This window comes from Boleophthalmus pectinirostris, unplaced genomic scaffold (assembly GCF_026225935.1).
Source record: "Boleophthalmus pectinirostris isolate CB_2022bp ecotype Guang Dong unplaced genomic scaffold, ASM2622593v1 HiC_scaffold_22, whole genome shotgun sequence".
Taxonomy (NCBI): Eukaryota; Metazoa; Chordata; class Actinopteri; order Gobiiformes; family Gobiidae; genus Boleophthalmus; species Boleophthalmus pectinirostris.
The window spans coordinates 24,372,964-24,394,174 of record NW_026571190.1 but is presented as its reverse complement, the minus strand read 5'-3'; the positions used below and the strand labels follow the sequence as shown (position 1 = coordinate 24,394,174).

The following is a 21,211-nucleotide window of genomic DNA, read 5'->3' as shown; positions in this document are numbered from 1 at the left end:
ATATATTTATAATTGGTTACATGTAGGGTTTTATTTTAAATTGTATTCATTGGACATTGCAATATTGATCAAACACGCCTGGCTAGCCTAATTGAAATGGGTCCACTGACTTCCTGTTCAAAACTGTAGAACTGATTGACCCCTTCACAGCTCACTGCTCATTATGGCACTTAAAGGTCGATTTCACATATGTCCCTTTTAAACCTCTGTAATTTAAAGGTGCATTGTGTCACTTTTCTGGTGAAGGGTCCATAAAAAGCTTTTCTCTGTAGAGATTAACTGTATTTTATTTTCAGAATATATTCTAAGAAAAAGGATCTTCACAACTAGGGATGTAACGATATCCAAATCTCTCAGTACAATATTATCACAATATGCATCTCACAGTACGATATTTATTGCGATATTTTGGGGAGGCTGATATAATTGTAGATAGGACTCTTTTTTTGCTTTAAAATACTCTGAAAAAATGTTGGTGTGAATTATCATAATCCCAAGAATTTAACTAAAATACGTATTACTTCATGTTGTCTGCACTGAAATGAATCATGGGATATGTAGTTCCTGATGTTTATTAGGTTTTGTTACTATAAAACAATGCAATTAAGCAAAGGATTTTGTAATTCTATATATTGTAACACCCCACGATATTATTGTGAGACTTTTGACAAAAAGATATCATGATATTTCGGTTACTATTACATCCCTATTCTCAACTGATGAAACTGATGATTTAGGATAATTACACAGATACTGCCAATGGACAAGGGCCAATGGATAACACTGAGAATACCAATAAAAGTTTTTGATACCAAGAGAAACAACTTGTACAGTAATTAGGATTATGTTTCAGTATTGCATTTAGTATATTGTTATTTTATTAATGCACTTTGGATGTGAAACCAGCTCCTATTCTTCTTGAAAGCTGATCTGTGTACATGGGTAGGGTGTGACGTCCCTTGGAGCTGTTTGTCCAGACCACACCTGTGAACGTACAAGTACAACATGGGCGACATAACCAGAAACTAGTTATAAAACAAAAACAAGAATGGTGTGCTCCCTCTGGCTCAGCACTTTCCCTGGAGTCTTTTGGTTTCAGTTTGTCATTATCAGCTCAGGAGGGATGGCACCATGGAAACTGTTGGGGCATCAGCCCTAATGAGAAGTTCCCACTATAGTAAACTGGGTGACTCATTCTGTTTTAGTAGTGGAAGGATTTTGTCTAACGAGACTTGTGACACAGTATTTTATTTTAAATGCTTTTTAATGAATGAATGAATGACTGAATGAATTACAGTTTTGCATAATAAAAAAAAAGTTCTCAACAGTTCCCAAATTCTTTTCTCCCAAGACTGAAATCCAAATGACGGGCTTTTCTTGACTGACTTCTTGATTAGCTGTAATCTTTTTTATTTAAAAGACTGAAGCTGATCATAGGCAAAATCTGTTAAAATTTGCTTAATTGCACTCCCCTACTGGTAAATAGATGGTAGTATGTGTCTGTGTGTGGGTTAGTTGATCAGTATTGTATCATGTGCACTACATGTGTATCTAAACCTTTTTTATTGACTGAACTACATTCAGCTTTTTGTTTATAGATTGATAAATGCTTTGTTAATAGACTAGACTAGAAATTCTAAGTGATGGTGCAGTTTTCAAAGTAGCTAGTGTTCCGAAGCTACTCTATTTTTACAGTGTTGATTTTACTTTACCAATTGTCACATTTCTGTTCTTTCTATAGGAGAAATATTCTGTGTTTAAGGCCTAACTGGTTATGTAAAGAAGGAAAAATGAAATATAATGGTATTCTTAGCTTGTGTGTTTTGATGTGGGAGTGCTATTCCTGGTGTAACTGTAGGCCAAGTGTTGGTCATTTTCAGCATATGGATCGTTGTTGATATCAGCAGCATGAATTAGAGCTCCATTTAGGTCACCACCTCCATCATATACTACAGCAGTTGTTGTAGTATTGGTATTTTGCAATAGTAAGTAGATTAGCTTTGCATATTTGAGAGGTTTTAGGATTATTTTGTGTTACAAATCTTTGAGAACTTTATGAAAAAAGCTTAGCATAGACTCCATAACTACCACATACACACAGACCATCCACTGTCCCGTCTTACCAAAGAAATGCAGCAACCACTGAAACCATAAAACACATAGTAGTGTTTTCACATATAACATTAAATCTTAGGCTGTAGTTATAATGTCTTGTATGAGATGAGACAGAAATTATATTTTAAATCCAAAGTTATAAGCCTAGCATATAACATCACTATTTCTTTTTACACATTAACTAACTAAGAATCTTTGGACTTCGGTCACGATAACAAATTTTGAAGCTTGATAGTAAATATAGAAGTAAGTACAGACAATAAAATTGAAACTAATTTATGCCACAGTGGCGCAATAATCCAACAGCAGATTGAAACCACAAAAATATTCTAAATCTACAATATTCTTAAAAAACACAACTTGCAGTAAATAAACAGCAGAATGGGAATCTGAAATGAGTCATATAAATTATTAATTCAACCTTCTATGGCTCAGATCTTTTTGTATTGCCAAAAAATAACCCAAAATTTCCCACCAGTGCAAAGATTTTGAAATTATACACATGATAAGTACTGACCAAAAAACATGATTCTGGCTTTCATATATTGAATGATGAGTAGATATAGTCATTATTATGACAGAACTAAGCAGATCAAAGTTCAATTTTGTGATATTACTGTGTGACTGTTCTTAAAATAGTCTCTCTTGGAAACCCCGCAGCTGTGATATTGTGCAAACAGAGGGTGAGAAGTAGACAGATGGAGTGAGCTGTACGTGGGCAACTGCTGAGAGGACTCTTATTCTAGGCCTGGTTAAGGAAAATGTGCTAAATACATGTGTCAGTTTGTTGCCCTGAGAAGCCAAAAGGGGTCGCTCTCATTGAAAGTGAACAGGAAAAGACCCGATATCAGTCTAATACTTTGAGTGGATTTTACAACTCATTACTGACAAATCAAACCTAGAGAGAAAAACACTAAATCATCTTTCCCCTCCACAAATGCACGTGTAGCACACCATAGTCATAATAATTAGGGATGTATTTGACTAAAGAAATACTTGATTGACTAAAGACATGTCCTGCCGATCGTTTAGTTGACTAAAAACTATTATCCTTATATGACCCAAACTGCACTCACAAGACTACACTTGCACAGCAGATTATACAAAAACCTACTAATTATGTGGAAAAAAGTACTAGGAAACAGTTTAGTTGTAAGACCGGTTAAACTTGTGAATCGTGACTAAATAATTACGTCCTTAATAATAATCAACACTTATGCTGGTGGTTCTTTTGGACAGTTTGCTTCCTCTCAAACCCCTGATCTGTCACTGGTCTGATCCATCCAATTTATTCGATCCATTGTCAAGCTTAGGAGTGATAATTATTACTATATCAACATTCAATAAATGAAAACTGGATTTGGGGGGGCTCAGTATTTATCATGTGTCTTTGCACTTTGATATTTTTTAAGATTTGAGCTGTACTGGGCTGCTAACTTCTGTGACTCATTATACTGACTAACAAATGAGGTATTTAATTTGGCATTGTGTTTTTGTTTTGTTTTGTTTTTTGTTAGTTTTTTTTTTTACTTTTTTTTTTAAAAATTTTTAATAGGTTTGCTGGGATAATCCTGCTTTAGGGTTATAGTGTCAGGGGTATAAAGTAGTTTACATATTATTGATGATAATTTTTAGTAGCAATACATCACAAGTAAATGTATTTTGACTGAGATATTCGAGTTTTTAGCATTTTAATTATTATTATTAATTTAATTTAACCATTCATCTTTCACTTTGTTTCCCTTTAAAATAAATTGGAAAAAACACTTCTTGATGATTATTTGTGAAAAAGATTAAAATCTAAGCTGTCATCATATAGCACCACTCTGCAAACTCCTCCACAACATCTCCATCCAAGTTTGTAGCAGCTGACTCATGTCCTGTTATTTCCCAGCATGCCTTGCCTCTTAATGTCCACTTCCTGCTTTAATTCTCATACATTTTCCTTTACTCTTTCTCCAACAGGAGCAGTATGGCGACCCCCTCTACATAGCCATGTGTTGTGGTAAACATGATCCCACTAAGGTAAGGCATTACATGCATATTTCCCTTCTGTTGCATTCCTGTGTGTAACTGAAAGCAGATGGTGGCGATGGGGATGTTCCAGGAGCACAGGGGAAAGTAGATTTATAAAAAGGGGGTTTGGTGATTGGTTAATGGGATAAATTTAGGGGAAGGCACAGCTAATGTAATGATGTGGTGAGCAGCAGATATGAGTATGGACTTCCCAGGCTAATGGCTAGATCAAGCAAGTTCAGATGGCTTCTTATAGCTCAAAACAGAGTTTTTATAAGATGAATTTAAGGGTGCCCCCTGCTTGTTTCCATAGAAATTTTAATTAATTTCACCATATGGCATTAAACCTGTGTTTTTATTATTTTTATTATTTTAAAAAAAACAGATGTGACCCATAACTTGACCTGGTGGCGTCACCCACTTGTTACCACTGAGATAGATTTGTTTAATGCCATACAGTGGAGTATTCCCAGGCAAAGCAATAATATCACATTGTCATGTTTAATTTAGGTTTAATGTGAGAATAAATAATTATTGATTCTTTGATAGAAATTACTTTCAATCCTAAACCTTTTTCTACTTTACAAAGGTGTTTTAAAAAAATAATTTAGTTCTATTGTACAAACAATAAAGGGAACAGAGAAGAATCAAAACTGTATAGTGGTGAACAAATGCTATGTGGGAAAAATGCCTGGAAAAAAGCAAAAATATTTATACAATATTTCCCCATTCAAATGATTTACTACTGACAAATGAAAATACTGTAGTTTTCCTTTGTGGTTAACAGGAATCAATCTTTCCAGTATTGTCCTTTTTGGGAGAACATGAGTTTCTTTCAGTGAAAACAAAATGGTCACATTCCAAATTTCTGCACTGCATTTGCGAGTGCTGGAAATGATCTAAAAAAAAAATCCTATAAAACATGATCTGAATTCTGTTCCTAAAAGTGCAAAAACAGTCTGTACAGTCTGTACAGTAGCAGCTTTCCCACTCTAGGGTTGAGAGGTTCACACACATTTTCTGTTGTGCTCTTGGTGTTGAAAAATGTTTTGGTAATGAAAAAGATCAGGGGGGCGATGGAATCTACTTGGGCGTCTGAGGTATTTCACAGAGTTATTTGACAGCGCAGTCTCAAGTCCAGAGCACAGCAGGCCAGTCTCAGCCCAAGTGAAGTCATCTGACCTGTTATTGTCCACTCCACTGCATGCTTTTCATAGCAGCTGTGTGTTAGTGTGTGCGAGTCTGTCCTATATTATGCAAAACTGACTCTTGAGAGCTTTAAGCCATGTTAGAATGTTGTTCCCTCCTCAAAAACGTACTTGGAGTTGTGTTTTGTTTCATTCACACATGTTTGAGTAATCCTTTATTATTAGGCTGTTTACATCTCCAAAGCTCAAAATGCTCTGGTCCACCTTGTGATGTAATGAAGTGGTAGTTTTCAAGTTAACAGCAATATTTACCTTTTGTTCAGTAGAGATTGGCAATTCCAGTCCTGAAATATTACACATGCTTCTAGTGACGGTAGTGTTTTTTGTGGTTTGAGAGAAGAACTTGGCATAAATATGCAGGATTTATGTGTTAAGTGTGTGAACGAAACAAAACACAACTCCAGTTATGTTTGTGATGAGGAAACAACATTATAAAAGAAATCAGAAAATATTGTAATATGAACCATTTAAATTAGAGATGTCACAATGTCAAATTTAGTATTAGGAAGGGAGAATATGGGGAAAATATATTGATTTTATTACAATTCATACAGTCAAGTTAGTTAGAACTAAGTCACCGTCACATACAGTTGTTAAAAATATACTTTGAAAAAAGTGTATTCTTACTATGGGGGTACTGTGGATAGCGATAAGTGTCATACTGTGTAGAATATTCAAGCAAAGCAATTATGTCTCCATAGAGACAAGCAAGGGAAGGCCAGTTCATTTGAATTTGTACGCAAAGTAATTCAAAGTACTTTACAGAATAAGAAAGACATTAAAATCATATAGTTGCATAAACGATGTTTGGTCCTGACTCTGGGTACCAGCGAGAGGCTGGTCTCTGACCTCCTTAGACTGGGAGATGGTTCATAACATGGTGCTAGGCCATGGAGAGACACAAGCAGAATTGCAGATGACCGACACTCCACTAAAAAGTTGCATAGTGCACCTTTGAATTTGTTGCTCACTTAAACCTGACGGATGCTGAATCATTAATTTTTTAAGCATTTGTTCATCATGACATATCTCATTTTTATAATTTTGTGTATTTTTTCTCCACAGTGTTCATGTATCCTGTAGTAATGGTTTGGCAGCAGTGAGAAGCACCCACCCCCTGCCTGTATCATGGTGTAAGTGTGTGTGACCAGGTCAGAAAGATGGCCTCCATGGTTGCCAGTGGAAACCGAGATGGGCCGTCCGTGGTTCTGAACGGGGTGGACCCAGAGACATGCATGATTGTGTTCAAGAACCACTGGGCCCAGGTAAACACCACCATACAGCACATAAGAGTGAACACATGGTCAGAGCAGATCTGTGTAATCTCTAGAGGTTTGTTTAATCTATTTGAGGCACAGGAGCAGCCTGTCATTGCCTGATTTTGCACCTTTTTAATTTAACACTTTTAAATGTGTTTGTTCTGTGTGCTGTAGCCGTAAGTATTGTTAACCCTAAATATATTAATTTATATAATTGCATTTATTTATCATTTATTGTAAGAAACAGAAACAAAAACAATCATATTTAACCATAACCATCAAAGTTAACTTGACTCAGCTCTGCTTGATTTTCTTACAGTTATTAACATTTTAGTTTAAATACATAATGTTCATGGACTTTGAGCAAGTACAAAAAACTGTTTCTATTCCAAGAGTAAATTTGATGGAACAAATCTCAAAAATGTGATTTATCCAAAGTGCAGTATAGCAACTTCAGCGCTTGGGCCAAAGTATCAGTGCAATGACATCACCTAAATGTTCTTGACCTTTAACATCCACAGAACAAAATTCTTTTCACCCATTTCATTTAATGCAAATGTTACGGAGTTTTATAATTTAAGTTGATGTATCTTATGTATATCAACTTAAAGCTGAGTTCCCTGTATGTTTATTTTATATTTACTGGATCATGAAATAAATACAAAATTAAACAAACTATGAAAATGGAATACATTTTCTACTATATGTTTTTTAAAGAAGACATATTATTCTTTTCTTTGCAATAGTCATTCTGTAATACCTGTGGATCGGTACATTGCAAAAGGGCTACAAAACTTGGTGAAAAGCTCTTACAAGTTTATTGGATTGCACTGAAGCACTAGATCTGGAGTCATTCTGAAACACTTTTAATTGAGAGAAAAGCTGCTCTGTTCTGACTAATACTCGGCTCAGCCTGCCTTGTTCAGTGTGGTCAGTCCCAGTGGAATCTTGGCAGGGCTGTTCTGGGGCTCAGACTGTTGGCTCTGTGTGGCAGCTTGTGCCCTGTTCACCCCCCGGGCCGTGGCAGCCTGCTGGGCCAGTCCCGCACTGACACAGACACGACATGAGTCCCTGTGTGAGGTAGAGGAGCGTGTAACTGCTCTGTCTGGATTAAAGGCTGACGCTGTGGGCACTTGTTAAATGAAGGTTAACCCGACTGTGGTTTTATTAGAGCCCCACGAGACCAGGATGTTGGCAAAGGTTTTGGATGTTGAAATGTGTTGACTATGTTATTTCTAATCTATGCCAAATTACATAATTTAAAATCAGATAGAGAATGTCTTAAACATGCACCTTTTCTGGTGGAGGGTCTGCCGCCTACTTACCTCCATAGAGATAAACAGTTAATTAGAAGAGTTAAAGATGTATGAGATGTTGGTCAAGCGTGACAACCTTTACTACATCATAAGATGATTTTATGTCCACTGATGATGCTGTTGTTGTCATGTTTGGGACTGCAGCCCCGCAGGTGGAGGCAGAACTAGTGCTAGGTGATGCCACCTGGACAAGTTACATCTCTGAACTGTGGAGATGCCACCCACTCAACATAAGAATGCAGAGATTACACAGAGATTAAAATGCTTTTAAAGGTATTTGATAGCATTAATGTTACCACCTGTAATTAAAGTAGCCAGCCTGTCCCTCTTGTTTCCACTAGATGCTAGATGGTGAGGAAAGGGGGAACAGGTTTCACATCTTCCACCATCCAAATAATCTTGGATGGTAGCGATAAAATTTAGCTTTAATTGAATAAATACATGCTACAAGTGTTAAATGAAAAGGCTGTGTTAAAGACTTTTAAGATAATGTACATACACATGTTAGTAGGTTTTCTGATAAAATCACCTTACCATGCTTCAGCCAGCACTATTCTTCAGTTGCAGTAGTTGTTGTTCAGTCTCACTCCATAGAGTCTTATTTCGTCCTCAGATAACCTATTTGATAAGAGTCCACTTGACTTTGGTTTCAGGTTGGAAAGCCCTGAAACAGGAGGACTCTGCTGGTCATTGGTGTCTGGATCTGACTGTGTGCTTCATTTTTTATAGATTACTTTTATATCTCTGTTCTGTGTCTTATCTGCTGTTACAGGTTGTACACGCGGTGTATCGTTAGCACATGCAAAGCAATCAGATGCTTTGGCTGTGATAAACTAAAAGTATGAAAGTTGAGCTACATGCTGCTGAAATGCTAAATCTGAATACCATAACAATTGAGCATTTTTATCTTTTGGCTTCTCGCTTTGATAATTGGATGTGCAAAAAAAAAAAGCCAAACAGTGACACAATATGATAAATAGCCTACATTGGAATTTCTGGGCACACCCCAGGGCTCTGTCCCTGCTCTCTTATCTTTTCATATACTGTATGTATGCATGCAGCTTTCAAGGCTCAGCTATCTGTGCACGCTTCTGGTTATTACATCATTCTATTGTCTCGTATTAGCCACTGATAATGTTTTCAACACTATCACTGTGTACTAAAGTGTTACATTTGTATAGGCCTGGATTCATAGACTGAACATAAAGTATATATGAGGGTGGGCCATATTCAAATCCTGGCATGTGGCATATATACTACTGTAATTTATTGCCACACTAAAATTATTCTGATCAAAAATGGGCGGAACAGATTAAAACATGCCTCAGTCTGGTACATACAGCCTATAGCTGCAAATAATGATTATTTTGCTAAACAGGCTGACATTTAGCATTGATTGATTTATTAGTTGCTAGATTGAGAAAGGCTTTTGAACAGGGTAAATTATGCCCTTCAGTACACTTTACAGACATATCTCTTCTCTCAGATTGCATGTTTTGGAGTCTTTGTTATAATTCGGATAACCATAATTTAATTGCTAATCTAACATTGTGCTCAAGGATACTGCCATGATTGTGCTACATTTTATCAAAGTGTATTATATAATATGATATAGAAACATTGTATAGAAACAAAGTCATTCACATTTTTAAAGCCTGCAACTTTCAATGAATCCTTCAAAAAGACAACATTTACTAACCACTCTCCATATGGCTCTGTGTTGTGATCAATATGGCCACTGTTCAAAAGTGTTCAGTGAGCAGAATGGTTGACAGATTATCAAAGCTTCCTGTCTCCTCATTAGCGACCACAGCTCCATCAGGACTCCTATGTTTGTGTGTGGTGCATCGTCATGGCAGCAGGGGCAGCTCGGGGACAGTGGGGCTATTATAGTGGCTTTAGTTTCTACACAACAGCCACTGCCTGCACAAAGGCCTATTTGACTGCTGCGAGCATAGTGTGTTTATTCAATGTGAGTGGCTTTGTTTATAAAGGGCTCTGCGTGATCTATAGAAAAGTGGATTTATCTGTTTGAGGTGTAGTCTTCGTATTGTTATTTACCTTAAGTAGACAATACTGAAAGATAAAGAAGAGAAAGAACAATTATTTTTACTTGTTGTGTACTTTAAGGGTGTTTACTGTCTGCCACATGAATTTTTGCTTTTTAAAATTTTCTATCTAATAATCCAGTTCTGTAATGTAAATACTATTTCCTACCAATGTAACCTACTGCCTACTAGGTGCCTAGGTGGTATCGCGATCCTGAGGTTTTTTGTTGTTGATTGAGATTTTCCAACAAAGAAATTGTCTCATATAATTTAGATGAAGTCTTTGGCATGCTTTCTACCATTGGTTCAAGATTAAAAAAAAAAAAGTCATATCATGCATATAGGCGTCCATACCACCTTGTCAAATCCTTATTTTGTCTAATCTCAGAAGTTAAGCATATTTGGGCCTGGTTAGTACTTGGATGGGAGACCACTGGGAATACCAAGTGCCACAGTGGGGCAGCAGTGTCCGAGGAAATTGTTGTTGTGTCCTTAGGCAAGACATAATATGAATGTGCTGTGTGAGTGATTGGTGATGGTCGCAGGGGCAGATGGCACTGATTGGCAGCTTCCTTTCTATCAGTCTGCACCAGGGCAGCTGTGGCTACAGTAACAACTTACTATCATTGTAGAGTGACTCTGAGCTTCTGGAAAGAGCTTTACAGGGCTAATACATTATCGAGAAACACATTAAATACATTTCACATCTTTATGATAACACTTTGACAATGCTTAATTGTATCTTCTATTTGTGCAGGTGGTGAAGATTCTGGAGAAGCACGACCCCCTCCGTAACACCTCCTCCTTGAACGTCCTGAACCTGGGTTCTTCCTCTGGCGGCTCCCCCCGCTTTGGTGCAATCCCCGGAGATGAGGCCAGCGCAGTGCAGAACTATGTGGAGCACATGCTGTTTCTACTGATCGAGGAGGACTGTGGCCAACCCGGAGCTATGGGACCCATCCTGGAGTTCGTCATTATGGAGAATGTCATGGAACGCCTTTTTGTTTGGAGTCTACGCCGAGAATTCACAGATGATATGAAATTAGAACAGTTAAAAATGTATGAGATGTTGGTTGGCCAAGCACGTCAACCTTTACTACATCACAAGCCGATTTTACGTCCGCTGATGATGCTGTTGTCTTCCTGTTCAGGAACTGCAGCCCCACAAGTGGAGGCAGAACTAGTGCTTTTGTTGAATCAGTTGTGTTGCGTTTTGGCTAAAGATCCGTCTGTTTTGGAGTTGTTTTTTCACACCAGCGAAGATCAGGGGGCCACCAACTTCCTGATCTTCTCACTGCTCATCCCCTACATCCACAGGGAGGGGACAGTGGGACAGCAGGCCCGGGATGCGCTCCTCCTCATCATGTCTCTGTCTGCAGAGAACCAGAGGGTGGCAAAGCACATAGCGGAGAATACTTTTTTCTGTCCAGTAAGTTGGAGTTGGTTATTATCAGGGCTGCTGAGTTTTAAATCAAAATTAGTTGTCTTTGTCTTTTTTTTTCTTTCACAGCTCCACATAATAATAAATACATGCACAATAATTTGTTTTAAATAATCCATCAAAAGATTGTGAAATTACAGAATCTGAAGAATATTATTTGTAAAATTATACCAAATGATCTATATCTTGCTTCAAAAGCTTTAGAGCACCTCTCTCTTTACATAATTCCTTCAAAAGAAAACACACTTGCCTTTTAGTGCAAAGCAGTATAAAAATGAAACATTCAACATATGCAGCTCTAATAATAATTATTTTTTATTTAAACAGTTAATACATTTAATAATAATAGTATCTGATCACCATTTTTATGTATTTATTTTTGTATTGTCAGATATCTTTTAAGTTTTGCTCTAGGTTTAATTTTTGGTAAGATTTAAAAAAAAAAAAATTTTTTTTTCATTTAGAGTAGAAAATCTGGTGTTTCCATTGAGTTGAGTTGGTATAGCATTGACAGCATCTTATAGATTCTTAATGCAGGCATTCTTAAATAATTCATTGAGATTAGCTGTGTCCATGTATGTGGTCTGGTCATGGCGGCACCAAGCAGCATAAAAACACTACTTATATATTATTTACTTGCATGTTGGGTAAGTGTGGTACAGGAAGTCATAGCTGTATATCTAAAAATCATTAAAGATACACATTTAAAAGCTATACAACTAAAAAACATCAAAAATAGCTGTCTTCTACCATACATTAGTAGTCTCTTAGTAAGTATGCAGACTAGAATTTCCTCTCCCTTATAATAATAAATGCATAATTGTATTAAATAATCCATAAAAAGATTGTGAGATTACAGAAGATTACAGAACTTGAAGAATATGTAAATATATTTATATATTTTATATTTAATACTATAGAATAATAATTCATACCAAATGGAATCTTGCTTTGAAAGACTTAGAGCTCAGGAACACCTCCTTTCCTTATCAGCACACTTCCAAAACATGTTTAAACTTGTCACGTAGCTCATATTTTTCATAGATCACAGTTACATTAGGTTACATAATTCTCTCAAAAGGCAACACACCAGTCTTTCAGGCCAAACACTATAAATAAGTTTAAAGATGACACATTTGACAAAAGCACAAGGACTCCCATTACTAATGTGTCTGGAAGAGTCTAATGGAACCTACAGCACCATTACCTAATCATAAATGTTATTACCTGACTTAAATGGCTCCTAAATAGTTTTCATAAATTTAAATTATCCCTCTTAGTTGTACCTCTGTGTATCATTTCACACACCTTTTATTATGGTGTCTCAGTTAATGCCGTCATGTTTTCAGAGTAAATTGTTTTTTTCTGATATAATTCCAAATTCTATACAAACAAGGCAACACATTTCAACCATGTAGACCAAAATCCAAACATTTAGATTATTGATTTGAAGCTAATCTTGTATAAAAATAAACATATTCTGTCTTTATTTTAATGTGGAAAAAGGAAATAAAAGCAATGTGAGTCATATTTAGTTGCTGCCCACACACTTAATCCTGATGCTGTGGTGTACCGTATCAATGCAAATGATGTTAATGAATAGGATGCCAGCTAACATAATGCAGTTTCCTTTAGTGCTATAGATATTGCCTTCCCCAATTTACGATGATTATAAGTTTCATCGTTATAATTGACAGAGGCAGTGAACTAAAACAAAAAAACTAAAACTTTATGTCTTTCAACAGGTGTCTCTAAATAAAAATAGTAAGTAGTCAGTACATATGCTGACATTTGCTGCATGTCTGTTCATGCAGCTATAGTGTATTAAAAAATATTTTCATAGGAGCTCTTAGGCATCCACCTAATGGAGCAGATACCTCTCATTTATCACTGATGTCACACACAGGCTGATTCATGTTTAATGGTGCTCATACTTCACACATACTTCACACATACTAATATTCAACTCTAGATTTATGATTTTAGTGAAGTCCAGAGAACACGGTGAGAGCAAAAGTCAAGTAGAGATCAAGTTTATGTCATTGTGTAAATAGATAGAATTATAAGTGTAAAGTTATACCACTGACATATTCTATTAGACCTGTATTAAAGCTAAAAAAATATTAGCCATATATAGATTGTTACTCCAGAGATGTTTGTCTATATTTTGACACCACTGTTTAACTACTCTTCTATATATAGCAAAAGAAAAGAAAATTCTGTCAACTGGACAAAAGTTTTAGACTGAATACGTTTTATTACCCATCCAAATGAAGAAACTGAAGAAGTCACTTGGATGGGTGGTGAAATTGATACATTGAGAGCTTCCATATATAACCAACAGCAATGCCCTTTTTCTTCTCCCAGGTCCTAGCCACAGGTCTAAGTGGTCTGTACTCCTCTCTGCCCACCAAACTGGAGGTGCCCAACGAGGAGTGGCACTGCCTGCACAAAGAGGACTGGCTCCGGATGCCCGCTCTTGTCCAGTTCCTCAACTCTCTGGAATTCTGCAACGCCGTCATCCAGGTTGAACAGATTATGTGTTTTTTATGTCCTATAATTCACTTTATATTGTAAAATTGCTGTACATACTATAATATCACTGAACAAATATGTGTACGAATATAGTTGAGTCTTTTGTACTCACTTGGATGTTGTTGATATCTTAAATATTTATTCAGTGTAAAATACATACAGTAGTTCAAATGTAATTCCAACTTCATAGACTGTAATAATATTTGTCTGCTTTTAACCACCTTGGGATTTTGCTCTAATGCTTGTTTTTGGCATATATTTTCAGATATTTTACAGTAACTTTAAATTTTAACTATATATTATTTTTAGCATGTCTCACTAAACTTTATCTAAAGGTGCACTGCATAATTTTACTGGTAGAAGGTCCCCCACCTGTTTTGTATATGGTGGTGTTATAGCTGGAATGTTTTACTACAGTATGGCAATTAATGTATGTATAAATCACCAGACCAAGTCACATGTCAGATCTGTGAAGAGGTGGCCCCAGTGACAGTAAGAATGCATGTTTTCAAGAAATGTTTTCAATTAAATGACCCATAATGAAATCCACGCTAGAGAGATGTTTAATTCTATACTGTGTAACATTCTAGGCAAAGCAATAACATCTCCATAGACACAAGCAAGTGACAGATCAGAAAAGTTATACGGTGCACCTTTAAATTTCTCTTCTATAATATTTGTTTTAAATTGTGCCTTTAATCATCTCAGTCTGTACACATGTTCTGAGTGTCTTTAGCCTCTTTCTGAGCACCTCCGTCTGTTCCCAGGTGGCCCACGTGGATATCAGAGATCAGCTTGTCAGCTATATCTATAATGGCTTCCTCGTGCCTGTCCTCGCACCAGCACTACACAAGGTCAGGACTATTACAGCTGTACTACTACTACTACTACTCCTAATATTACTACTACTGGTTATTTATGGAGGAGTGAATCCTCTTAACATTTGAATATTGTTCTGAAAATATTGTAGGTTGTAAAAGACAAGTAGATACTCAAAAATACCACATGAATTATCAGTGTCAACTGTCTTTTGTGAAATGTTTTTGTTATTGTTGTTGGATTTTTTTCTTTTATTTCACCACAATATAGCAATACTTGCAACTATTAATCTGGGAAAAGATTATAGTGTGTTTAAAAAAAAAAGACACATCAGCATTTTTTTCAGCAATTACTTTATTGCAGTTACATCAATTTGACAAAGATATTCTACCAGAAATGTGTACTGCCATTAATGGACACCTACATTCTGATGTCTAAAAAAGCACATTTTTGGTTTCTCATATTGTCTGGTTATGTAATATTTAATAACTTCCTAGTTAAGGATCAGTGTGATAATTTTACATCTCAGCAGTAAGTAAGTGATATAAATATATTTAAACCGGGGGTAGTTTATAATCAGTGAAAGTGTTCATCCTTTTGCATTATGCATATATAAATTAGGGTTGTCAAAATGATAAAAATCAGATGCTAACTGATACTAACTAATATTGAAACAGAAATGAACCTTTCCTGAATAGCTTTAGAATATCTTGAGCTCGGTCATAATGAGTACAGGGCCGCACATGAGAGTGTTTATTATTGTGTTATCAGGCCAATTTCTTAGTTTTGAAATTGAGGTATTACCATGACAATAACAGTGACAGTCATATAAACGTGAAAATTCCATAGATGTGCTTTTCTTGTGTCCACAGATGACCCTGGAGGAGGTAATGACCACAACAGCATACCTGGAGCTGTTTATCAGGAGTGTGTCAGAACCAGCCCTGCTCCAGACCTTCCTCTCCTTCATCTTGCTGCATCGCTATGAGAATGTGCACATCTTAGATACGCTGGTCAGCCGCATCAATACGCCCTTCCAGGTACTGAACTACAACACTAACTAATAGGACCGTCAAAAGTATGTATTCAGTACTAGATTTAGTATTGATTAGTATTTGATTTTCTAAACTTCTGACAACCCTAGAACAGGCAATAGTGTGCTGGACTTGCTTACATGTTACAAAATCTTGTTTAAATATTTTTGCAGACTGAATAACTGATTTGTTAACACTTGACTGAGTAAATGACATTGTTTGCTCACACACACCTACTTCAACAAGAAGAACTAGACAGTATAGTTTTTTTTACATATTGGCTTGTTGCTGCTGCATTAAAGGAGGCCTATTATGCAAAATCAACTTTTCAGAGCTTTTAACCATGTTATAGCTGTTTCCCCTCCTCATTTACTCTCTCAAAGTTATATTCAGAGTGATTTATAAATGTTTGAGTAATCTTTATACCCTTGTATTCAAGATGTCATTGCTCCGATTGACTCACTTTTTACTGCCACCAGTACACGCCCACTGCTCTCTACTTGATTCGTTCTCCAGTTTTATTTTCTTAATCTGTTCTTTGTTGTGATGACATCAGCTCCCACTGAACACCACAGTTTTCCAATGTGGAAATCAGCTGAAAATCAGCTGACTTGTTTTTTTACTAACTCATTTTAGATCAATATAGTGATTTAAAGTCAAAATTATCATACAATTATCCACAGTTGTCTTAGATTATAACTACCAGACACAAGTACAAGTTATGAGTTAATATGATAATAATATAATACTAAATACTAAATGCTTTTTGATCTAACTCGACAACCCCATTATTCAGTATTCATTGACTTCTGTCCACAAAGTAAGTAGTAAAGTGTCATTCCAAACTGAACTTAACAGCATTTGCAGTGAATAGAGAAAGGATCAAACCTTTACAGAGCTTCATATGTTACTTTCTTTTTTCCACAGCTGGGCACAGTATCACTTGCACTTTTCCGCACCCTCATCGGCTTGTACTGTGAAGATGTCATGTTGCAGCTCATATTGAGGTATTGAGGCTACCTGGTGTGTTACCATCTGTGTTGGGAAGTAACATGCACCAAAAATACATATCAGAACACACATTTCTAGCAACTGTATTCTAGTACTTGCTTTCATTTGGTTTTGTTTGGGTTGATTCAGTTACTTTCCAAATATCAAAGGAATACATTGCAGTACTTGATCACAAAGTATATGCTTCAAACTTCACTGAATCAGTAAGGAAGATAGAAAACACCACTCTATGGTGATGTGTGATTTTTCCTTCTCTAATGAGTATTAGGAAATGCATAACAAAGGCTGAAACAAACATAAAGCCATTTTGAATTCTATGTTGCATTTCTACTCTATATATTAAAAGCAACTTGGTGTAAAAGTATTCCAGGTATTCAGAATGCAGTACTCTGATAGGGCATATATCAGAATACGTTACAAAACGCATTTTAAGGAGGTATTCAGTACTCTGTAAGTAACTAGGCCTGTCATGATAACAAATTTTGAAGTGCGATATATTGCTAAAGTAAATAAATATAGATGATAATATAGAAACTAATTGATGCCACTGACACAATAACCCAAAAGCAGATTTAAACCACAAAAAATATTATAATATTATAATATTCTTAAAAAAAAAAAACAAAAAAAAAAACATGAGCTGCAATAAATAAATTGCAGAATGAAACACTCAAGTAATTAATTTGTATCTATAATAAGTCACAGAAGTTATTAATAGATAGTCTTTTATAGCTCAAATCTTATCATATAGTCATAAAATAATACATTTCTGACTAGTTCAAAGAGAAGGTGCATGTGATAAATATTGACCCCCAAAAATATTGCCCCATTTGTGATATACTGAATGATATAATAGTAATGATCATAATAGGAAATACATTTTCAAATTATTCTTCACTGGTCATCATTTGCCCCTCACTACCCCATGGCCATGTTGTGGAATTAACAGGATGTCCCTCCTCTTTTCTTGGCAGATACCTGATCCCCTGTAATCACATGATGTTGAGTCAGAGGCGTGTGGTGAGGGAGAGAGACTGCTACTCTGTGTCGGCAGCTAAGATCTTAGCACTAACGCCGTCCTGCTGCTCCCCGGACAAAAGCCCTCCACCTTTAAGACAGCTTGAGTCTATACTGTTCTCCAAGGGCCCCGAGGCATCAGGTGATGAAGGAGACACACGCAGTAACAAGCAGCAAATTTTCATTTTCATGTCTGTTGAAACATGACCATGTGACATTTTCAAACCCTTATATGAAAAGGAGATAAAGCGGCATTTTCTGAGAACTCAAACTTAAAATAATGAAACTTAAAGTAGTCGACTAAAGAAATTCCTGGTCAACTAAAGACATGTCCTGCCGCTTGATTAGTCGACAAAAAAGGGGGCAAAACTCTCAAAACTTTAGTGTGTCTTGATGTATCTGATCCAAACTGTACTCACAAGACTACACCTGCATGGGAGTTAATACAAAAACAACTATTTGTGCAATAAAGTACTAGAAAACAATCTATTTAAAGACAGATTAAACTTGTAAATTTAACCTGCCTTTTTAAACATAAACGCCAAAAAAATACCTAACTCACTCACCTTAACTCAGCTTCTCCTGTTTGCTTTCATCCCATATAAATCACTGTAATCTAAATAAAAGTATTAGTTGATTAATGTGAATCTTGTTTGACTAAAACACCATCAACTGTTTAATCGACCACATGACTAAAGGCCTACAGCTCTACAACTGTAATAATCCAATATTTTTTCTCCTCAGACAAAATTGAAAGCTTCTCAGATGATGACGACGGCATGGGGAACTCCTGCAAAATCGGCTCAGAGATCTACCTGGATGTGAGCTACCTTCACTACCTCTACGATGCACGCCTCAGCATCAGCAGCTGTCTGCGGGCATGCCAGGTCTGGTCAGCACCCTATGACGGCCAGGACCCGCCGCCGGACAAGTTCCAGGCCGGGGTACTGGAAGAGCCGCTACTCAAAACCAAGCAAATTAATATTAAGAAAATCCAGCAACCAGTCCTGCCTAGGAGACCACCACCATCAACTAGTGACTCGACAGCTGCCATTTTGGAGCTGGAATGGGATGATAGTTACGATGCCTGCCCGGTGCAAAGTTCAGAGGTGACTGTGGAAGAAAAAACTGTTCTACCAGAAGTTGAGCCACCAAAACACATACAAGAAATGCGGCGAACGGCGATAATGCTTGTCAAAGATTCGTACATAGAAGAATCAGAGTTCCAAGATGATGTTATGGTGTACAATTTGGTCGCTAAAAAAGACAGCCAAGACGTAGAAAGAACTAAACAAAAATTATCTGAGTCAGAAGATTCAGCAGTGGTGGATATTAAAAAAGTGGTGAAAGGTAGTGACGTGAAAAAGGATTGTAATTCGAATCATAAAAGCTCCACATCGGAAATGGCGGAGGATCTGCTGGCCCAGTATGAGGACTTGATCCGGACTTTGGACCCAGAGGCAGGGGAGAAGACTGGGGGAGCGGAGGGAGAGGGGGAGAAAAGGGTGGAGGAGGAAAGAGATGATGGAGAGGAGGAAGAGGAGATGGATTTTAGTTCATTCGCAGCAGAGACGCCAGAGTCTGACAAACTGCAGTTTCCATTTGGGCCTAAGCTGAGGAGTGGGAGCACGAGTAAATGTCATTCAGTGCCGTTTACAGGTGAGTAATAGGCTACTGGATACTTCCTTCACTGGATCATTTAATTTGTATTAAAGGCATGCACACTGGACTCTCTCAACAATAGGCAGATTTTTTTTACACACACACACACACAAACACAAAGAAAGAAAAAAAAACAAAATCTAAAAGGGAAAAAAATCCCCAAGACATATCAACAGAAGTTTGTGTGATGGATGGAAGGGAGTTTGGGAAGAGGCTCCTGGGACCAGACTAGTGTATAATATGTTACCATATTAGCATGATCCTCTCCAGTGTATTCCAGGAAAGGTCCTCACGCTCTAAAAAAAAAACAAACTAAAAAGTTATATTTTATACCTTTAAGTATAAAAGTAAGTCTTTCCAGTGGAAATAGATAGAAGTTTGGTTTTGATTCATTTAACCATTGTCGAATAATTGTTAAGGGGGCACACCACTATAGCATACTTAAGTTTTTAAGAAGTTTTTAAGATGGATACTTTCAGCCAGAGGAGGCCACAGCCTTTTCCACTGTGATGTAATCCCTTTGAGGGATGCTACAAATGAATAAATCCTGACAGATCAAGCAGTGGATGTATTGATGATGTTAAAACATTTTTGCTTTTGCTAATACTAACTTTTATTACTTTTAAATAATATTACTCAAAGCAGTGGTCCATATATATTCTAGAAGATGTGTTTATTTTAACTTTTCAACCTAAAAAGTGTGCTGTGACTCAAAAAAGGTTGAAAACCTTTGCTCTAACCTGTGTCTGTGCTTCCCCAGGGCCGTTTATCAGTGTGCTTCTGTCCCGTCTGGAGAACATGCTGTCAAACTCTCTCCACGTGAACCTGCTCCTGACAGGCATCGTGGCACAGTTGGCAGCGTACCCCCAGCCGCTGCTGCGCTCTTTCCTCCTCAACACAAACCTGGTGTTCCAGCCCTCTGTGCGCTCACTCTACCAGGTAACAGAAAGACAATCTTTACTGATCCACAAGAGAAATTATTTGGACACAGTAGCTCACACATCACAATATATTCTAATAACAAAGAGCAACGGTAAAAATAGCAATAATTAATTCAAAATAAGTAGCAGAAATAGCAAGAGACTGGTATCAAATATTGCATAATTATACATATGTACATGCACAAGTAAAAATAATAATGATATACAGATACAGTATATAGTAACATGCACAGGTCTACTCACACAAACCACTAACAACTATTATAATGTTTCATAAGGAATTTGTCTCACAAAAACTGTTATTTTATATTGGCAAGCCTTAAAATCCCTTTGTTATTTTTTGTTCAATAGATACTGGCAATTTCTAGGCTGAAATTATAAAAATGATTCTAGCAAATGGAGTTATAACACAACCTACCTACATATTTTATTTATTGTTTCATTAGAGAGCTTATGTAAACCTATATTCACTCATCACACTCTGTTGTTTTATAATTAGAATTTTTGTTTTGACAAATTATTAGAAAGTAGAGTTTTGTTTTGCAGCTTTGTTCTGCAGCTTTTTACCAGTAGAGGGAGACATACAAATAAACATGACAGTGGAGGAAAGTGTACTGAAAATTTGTACTCAAGCAAAAGTACCGTTACATGTCTAATAATGTACTCGATTACAAATACTGCTGCCAAAATTGTACTTAAGTAAAAGTAGGAAGTACACATTAAAAATACTACTCAGAGTACTAGTTACAACTTACTTCTTAACACAGTTTTGAAGCATTTAGGATCAAG

General features: G+C 36.6%; 1 protein-coding gene across 2 annotated transcripts in view; it reads left to right on the top strand.

Moving 5' to 3' along the window:
- Nucleotides 1–21,211, top strand: part of fhip1aa (FHF complex subunit HOOK interacting protein 1Aa) — a 32,681-nt gene that overhangs the window by 8,176 nt on the left and 3,294 nt on the right. For both annotated transcript variants that reach the window (XM_055157994.1, XM_020931371.2), the window contains exons 2-11: nucleotides 4,081–4,140; nucleotides 6,405–6,604; nucleotides 10,720–11,391; nucleotides 13,771–13,929; nucleotides 14,706–14,792; nucleotides 15,630–15,797; nucleotides 16,719–16,798; nucleotides 17,777–17,961; nucleotides 18,564–19,478; nucleotides 20,242–20,420. In XM_055157994.1, the coding sequence (XP_055013969.1) occupies nucleotides 6,500–6,604; nucleotides 10,720–11,391; nucleotides 13,771–13,929; nucleotides 14,706–14,792; nucleotides 15,630–15,797; nucleotides 16,719–16,798; nucleotides 17,777–17,961; nucleotides 18,564–19,478; nucleotides 20,242–20,420 (2,550 nt within the window). In that variant the 5' untranslated portion in view covers nucleotides 4,081–4,140; nucleotides 6,405–6,499. The remainder of the gene's footprint in view (nucleotides 1–4,080; nucleotides 4,141–6,404; nucleotides 6,605–10,719; nucleotides 11,392–13,770; nucleotides 13,930–14,705; nucleotides 14,793–15,629; nucleotides 15,798–16,718; nucleotides 16,799–17,776; nucleotides 17,962–18,563; nucleotides 19,479–20,241; nucleotides 20,421–21,211) is intronic.